Genomic DNA, 7,393 nt, shown 5'->3' with positions numbered 1-7,393 from the left:
TTGTTTTTATATTAATCAAACATATACAAAAATACCTAAACAACTAGTAGAATAGAATAGAATAGAATAGATTTATTTTCAAAATTGGATACAAGGTATCACTTATTGACGTCACATAACTTAAATCTAATTATAATTACTACCGCTTCCAAAGCGCATGTGTAGAAGAAGCGGCGGAACAAACTACACTGCAGCATTTTCATAGGACGTCAATTTACAAATATAGATCTCTTAAATCTAAATCGTGGACGAATGCACATTGTCTACATTAAAAAACATGTATGAATGTAGAACTGATTATGTCAATACGAATATTTCGTCAAATAAAATAAATATAAAATAAAATATGTACATACTGTACAAATTATGTCCAGATCATGTCAAAAATACACAAGCATTTAAGAGGCCATTATGTCCAGCTCGGGCCACACATGTTTATCATTAATATAATCATCCGTGCTGTAATAGGCTTTCCTACAAAGCTCAACTTTAATATACTGTTTGAATTTTCTATCATTCATTTCAAGAACACTTTTTGGTAATTTATTATAAAATCTTATACAATTAATAAGAAATGATTTCCCTACCTTAGCCAGCCGATGTGCTGGGATCGACAACTTGTAATTGTTCCGCAGTGATCTACTAGTACATTCACCTGCTTTTTTGAAAGAGTCTAAGTTTTTCCTAACATGCATGATGTTATCGAATATGTATTGGGAGGGCAAAGTTAAAATATTTAGGTTTTTGAAAAAATCTCTAAGGGAATCTCTTTGTTTAAGACCGTAGATATATCGAATTGCCCTTTTTTGTAAAATGAAAATAGTTTGTATGTCTGCTGCTGATCCCCAAAGCAGTAGACCATATGACATTAAACTATGAAAATAACTAAAATATACTAGCTTAGCAGTTGCCACATCCGTCAAATGCCTAATACGACGAATAGCGTATGCTGCAGAACTAAGCCTTTTAGAAAGTTTTAAAATGTGAGCATGCCATTTCAAATTTGAATCTAATGTTATTCCTAAGAAAGTAGTACTATCAACAAAATCTAATCTTTTACTACTTATACTAATATCCACATTTGCCTGCCGCACATTGGGAAGTGTAAACTTAATGCATTGGGTCTTATTTGCATTTAACAGTAAGTTGTTGATTGTAAACCAGTTAGAGATGGCGGCTAAAGTGCTATTCACATCATCACAGATTTCGCTACGGCGGTTCATTTTAAAAATTAGTGACGTATCATCTGCAAACAACACGATGCCAGTCTGTTTCTCAATCATGCAAGGCAGGTCGTTGATATATATCAGAAAGAGAAAAGGTCCCAAAATGGAACCTTGCGGTACCCCAATTTTTACCGTCGCTCCTTTCGATTTTGTATTATTTAAATCTACCGTCTGTAATCTATCACTAAGATATGATTTAATTAGTTCAACGGCAGTAGTATCGAACCCGTAATGAGCGAGCTTGAGCAGAAGAGTTCTATGATCTACGCAATCAAATGCTTTGGTCAGATCGCAAAACACTCCGATGGCATCCTGTGAGTCTTCCCATGCATTGAGAATATGAGTGACAAGAGCCACACCTGCATCTGTTGTACATTTCCCCTCAGTAAAGCCGTATTGCTGACTATGAAATAATTTATTAGACTTAAAGTAGTTAGTGAGAGACAATTCCAATTTGATTGTATTATTTAAACAAGATGACATTAATTTGAAACATGTTTATGATGAGCATGTAGGGTCTGATATGTCATGGAATCAATTTCGTGAAATGTGTTCAAAAGTTTGGAAAAAGCCTTTTAATTATCTTGTTATTAATAAGGATTGTGATAAAAACAAAGGATGTTATAGGTCAGCATTTGACACTTTTATAGTTCTAGATTAACATACTTAATACAATGTAGTGATAATGAAAGGTCACTTTAAAGTGTGATCTGCGACTGAACACAATATCAAGCAGTAAAATGGAAAAAACATTTAAAAAACAAATAGTTAAGTCAGCAGCAGCTGTTAAAAGAAAAGTGGGGATGATTAACGATACAAAAAACGTAAATAATATGGCACTGGAGAAAATTTTCAAACCTATTGTTGATCCCCTTAATTTGATAGCCAATAAAAATAATGAAAAGTGGGTTGAGAATGAAAATAATTACATTCCCTCTGTTGGGAAAAAATGTAAAAATGAAAGTACATCGTCTTATTCATCCAATGAAGAATCGAATGACACTGTTTCTGAAAGCGACTTTCCTAATAATTACAACAAAACTTTAATTTCCACACCTTCTGAAGATCATAATGTCAGTGAAGGTTCGTTCAAATCTATTGCGTCTTCTCCAGATAATCGTCAAACTTTGTCGTGGTCTACATCATCAGAAGTAATGGATGCTATACCTTTTGGAGTAAGACATGAGCGGGGAAAACTAATGCTTGGCAATATTCGTGTTTTCGATAATGATAACATTCTGAAAATAGGAACTCGAATTTTAAAGAAGACAGATGGTTTAAGAGAGTTACTATTTAAAAGGAAACCTGATCTAGAAAAAGTCAGAGAGGAGGACTTGCAAAATTATAAATTGTTACTAATTGATACTAATGCACATCGACGTAATTATGAGTCATCTAAACCTATAAACAGTAACAAAGGTTTTAAATACATTAATGTAATTAAGCCTTTATTTAAATTCTCAAAAAATATGACTTCAAGTGTAGAAAGTCTCCCTCAAGGAAAAGGTATTCCACTTCTGAAAAAAGTAAAAAAATATACTGATTATGTTTATTGGGATGATCCCAACGAACTGGTAGAACGATTAAAATTGTTGTTAGGATCACGAGCGGCTGGCAATAGTGGTGTAGATAATGAAATTATTGCAGTCATAGAAGAATTACAAGAAGCTGGAATTATAAATATAGAACATAAACAGCTATCGCCACAGAAAATGACCAGTATAATTCGAGATCTCTAATCATCTAGACAGCAATGAATGTAGATAAGTTCGGTCATCACGTCCATAAACGTTTGCGATTATTGGAATTTATCGACACTTTAAACGATACATTGGTGAAAACTGATGCTGGACACTATGATTTGAAAACATCTAAATTAAAAGGTCTTTCATCTCCAAATGAAGCCGATGAAGCAGTGAACAAAGCATACGTCGATAATATACTACAAGAGTTAAGAAAAGAAATAAGAGTGGTTAATGATAATATACAAGTATATTTAAAAAAATTGGAAAAAGCTACATCAGACCGTTTGTCAAAATCGTTTTATACAAAACAAGAAATAGATAATTTGATTGAACTTAAATTGAACCAACACAATGAGCAAAAAAACATAGTGGATGAAATTCATAAAGCAGCAAGAAGAAATTTTCCTCGTCGATTTACAATTATAAAAGGAATAGACGACTTATGGCAAGCTGATCTTATGGATTTTCAGAAATATTCTTATTTTAACAAAGGATATAAATATGTTTTAGTTGTAATAGATACTTTTACAAAATATGTGTGGACATATCCTATAAAATCAAAAAACAAAAAATGTGTGACAAAAGCAATGTTTGAAATTGTATCTCGTTCAAAACGAAAACCTATAAATTTACAAACTGATTTAGGCAAAGAATTTTATAATGATGCTTTTAATAAATTGTGTAAGAAATATGACATTAATCATTATTCCACCTACTCCACCAAAAAAGCTTCTATTGTGGAAAGAGTTATTCGTACAATAAAATGTAATCTTTACAAAATGTTTAGTTTGTATGGTTGTTATAAATGGTTAGGACCAAATTTAAATTCCGTTGTAGACAAATATAACAATACTACTCACCGTACTACTAAATTTAAACCAGTCGACGTAAATAAAGTAAACCAGATACATGTTAGATGTAACATATTGCGTGCACAAAAGCGAGTTTTATATCGCAAGCCTAAGTTCCACGTTGGTGATAGTGTTCGGATAAGTAAATTTAAAGGTGATTTTTATAAAGGATACACTCCCAACTGGTCGACAGAAATATTCGTTATTGTCAAGGTAAATGATACGAATCCACCAACATACCTATTAGAAGACAAACATAAACAGAAAATTTTGGGAGCTTTTTATGAATATGAATTACAAAAAACGAAATTTCCAGAACTTTATCTTATTGAAAGAGTTATTAAACGTAAAGGTCATAAACTTTATGTAAAGTGGTTAGGTTTAAGTGAAAAAGAAAATAGTTGGGTGGACAAGAATGCATTACTATTGTAATATAAAGTGAGCGTCATAATAAATATCTTCATTTCAAGAATATCTATGAAGAAGGGAAGAGGTATTTTAAATAACGTCATCAATAATTTACCTTTCGAACTACATATTCCTGGATATCAGTTTTGTGGACCAGGTACTAAACTTCAAAAACGATTATTAAGAGGTGAGCGAGGTATAAATAAATTGGATGAAGCTTGTATGTACCACGATATTGCATACAATAATAAGGATTTAAACATTCGACATAAAGCAGATTTAGACCTTTTGAATATGGCTAAGAAAAGAATAAAATCGAAGAGTGCTGGAAAAGGAGAAAAATTGGCTTCATGGATTGTAAAAAATGCAATGAAAGCAAAACTCAAAGCTGGCGCTGGAGTTCGTTCATTTATGAAAGTAGTGAAAAATATACAATCTAAGCTTAAAAATATTAAATCAAAGGACAAGCGTTCAACTATAAACTTTGCATATGCAACCGCAAAAAGACTATTTTCTAAAAATAACGGATCACGTACACGTTTACCACGATGTATACCCATTCCTAAATGCGGAGGCTTTTTACCGCTCATTCCCATCTTTGCCGGTCTGTCAGCTTTAGGTTCACTTGCTGGTGGCGCGGCAGGTATAGCAAAGGCTGTTAATGATTACAAAGTAGCTCAGAAAAACTTTGAAGAGTCTAAACGACATAACAAGATGATGGAATCTGTTGCTTTAGGAAAGGCCTTGTATATAAAACCATATAAAAAGGGAGCAGGATTATATCTAAGTCCTTCAAAAAACTGAAAAAGCGGCTACCCAGACGAGCACTAACCAATTTAGATATAATGGAACATGCTATTGATATTCCTTACTTTCGCGGAGTGTATATGAGAGATACTCTTCCTCGGAAACCAAAAAAAATTGAGTGTGCTGTATTAAATTTAGATAGTTCTGACAATCCTGGAACACATTGGGTAGCCTACGTTAAATATATTAATTACTGTGAATATTTTGATAGTTTTGGTGATTTAAAACCACCATTGGAACTAGTAAATTATTTAAGTCCTTTAACTATAAATTATAATTATTTGCAATATCAATCTTATGGTACTATAAACTGCGGACACCTTTGTTTAAAGTTTTTAAAAGAATTTTGGAAACATCATTTGTATAAATAATATAATAAAAATATATTTGTATCAGTATAATAATGTCTTTCACTGTGTCAATAACAGGCAGAGGAGAATTTTTAACAACTAACTATTCCCCTACATTACAACTGAATGGAGAGTACGAATGTGGGCTTTTGTATTTTTCTACATTTAATTCTATACCTAACATAGACGCAAAAAATAACAAATTTTACTATGGAAAAGATGAAGTTATTGAAATTCCTGAAGGATCGTATGAGTTTCAAGATATTTGTGATTATCTGAAAAGTAACATAAAGAATGCAGCGTTGAAATTGGGTTGTAATAATAATACGTTAAAAACAAGAATTTTTTGTTCCAAAGATGTACACTTTAATAAAAATAATTCAATCGGAAAAATATTAGGATTTAATAGAGAATCAATCAAAGCTAATATAAGTACTGAATCTCAGCATCCTGTCAGCATTTTAGCAACAACTATCGTACGCATCGAATGTGATGTTATCAGCGGATCATTTGTAAACGGAAAAGCAAGCCATATTATTTATGAATTTGTGCCTAACGTACCCCCTGGTTACAGAATTATTGAAATACCTAAGAATTTAATTTACTTTCCTGTCAATCAGAGCTCAATAAATTCACTCAATATAAGGTTGTTAGACGCAGAAAATAAGCAAATTAACTTACGCGGTGAAGAAGTACAGTTGTATTTGCACTTTAAACCAAAATGTTAAATTTTCATAAAAACACCTTCACTCCTATTAAAAGACTCAGTCCTAAAGGATCACCTCACAAAGAAACATCGCTGCGATTAAAAAAAAAACTAACAAAAAAAAATAAAGACTTTTTAAGGCTACTAGGTTTGTTAATATGAACATTTTAAATATATGCCAACCCGCGTCTTATGACAATAGCATAGAAAGTTTTGAATATCATTCGTATAAGCCTTATGTATCAAGTTTTAACAAAAATGATGAAATACGGATACCGATTAATCAACAAGACTTGTATGTGTTGCCTGCACTCAGCTGTTTGTACATTGAGGGCCGAGTCGATGTGTATAAACAAAATAACGCTGGCAAAGAAAAAGTACCGAGTGTGCATTTCGTAAATAACCCTGTACTATTTCTATTTCAAGATATAAGATATGAACTAAATGGGATAGAAATAGATAAGATTAAAAATGCAGGTATTACCACAACAATTAAATCTTATCTATCATTGAACGAAAATGAATCCAAAAGCGCAAAAGTTTGGGGTTGGTCTCCTTCAGGCATTACCTCTGATGGAGGATTTTCTGTGTATATACCGTTAAATAAAATATTAGGTTTTGCAGAAGATTATGAAAAAATCATAATGAACTGTAAACATGAATTAGTACTATTGAGAAGTAATACAAATCTCAATTCCTTATTACTAAGTTCTGGAGAAATTGTCGAAGATATAATTATAAATAAAATAGTTTGGCGAGTTCCTCATGTTCGAGTGTCGGACCGTGAAAGAATCAATTTACTTAAACATTTAGAAAAAGATCGAGCGATAACCTTAGCGTTTCGTAACTGGGATTTGTATGAGTACCCATTGTTACCCAAAACCAGGAAACATACTTGGTCCATTAAAACTTCATCACAGTTGGAGAAACCAAGATTTGTTATTATTGCTTTACAAACAAACCGTAAAAGTAATGCAACAATGTCGATGGCAGAGTTCGACCATTGTCATATTCGAGACGTAAGAGTATTTCTAAATTCTTCATATTATCCGTATGAAGGTTTAAATATTAGTTTCGCAGACAACAGATATTCATTAATATATGAACAATACGCAAGATTTCATCAGTCTTATCATAGTCGCCGAGCGGAGCCGTTGATGGGATTAAAAGAATTTAGAGACATAGCTCCGTTATTTGTTATAGACTGTTCACGACAGCATGAAATGTTAAAGGGATCAATTGATGTGAGAGTTGAATTCGAATCTGACCAAGACATACCCGATCAAACGGCTGCATATTG

The 7,393-nt window shown here is 32.3% G+C and overlaps 1 protein-coding gene across 1 annotated transcript; it reads left to right on the top strand.

Moving 5' to 3' along the window:
- Positions 1 to 1,966: 1,966 nt before the first annotated feature.
- On the top strand, positions 1,967 to 2,965 carry LOC132904208 (uncharacterized). The gene has a single exon (XM_060954124.1). It carries the CDS (start codon positions 1,967 to 1,969, stop codon positions 2,963 to 2,965), a length of 999 nt encoding a protein of 332 aa, XP_060810107.1.
- The last annotated feature ends 4,428 nt before the right edge of the window (positions 2,966 to 7,393 follow it).

This window comes from Amyelois transitella, chromosome W (assembly GCF_032362555.1).
Source record: "Amyelois transitella isolate CPQ chromosome W, ilAmyTran1.1, whole genome shotgun sequence".
In the NCBI taxonomy this organism is placed as follows: Eukaryota; Metazoa; Arthropoda; class Insecta; order Lepidoptera; family Pyralidae; genus Amyelois; species Amyelois transitella.
The sequence above is the reverse complement of the archived record's forward strand: the minus strand, read 5'-3'. Positions and strand labels throughout refer to the sequence as shown.

Excerpts from the sequence above, each read along its gene's own strand:
- LOC132904208 (XM_060954124.1), top strand. The coding sequence starts at position 1,967 with ATGGAAAAAACATTTAAAAAACAAATAGTTAAGTCAGCAGCAGCTGTT.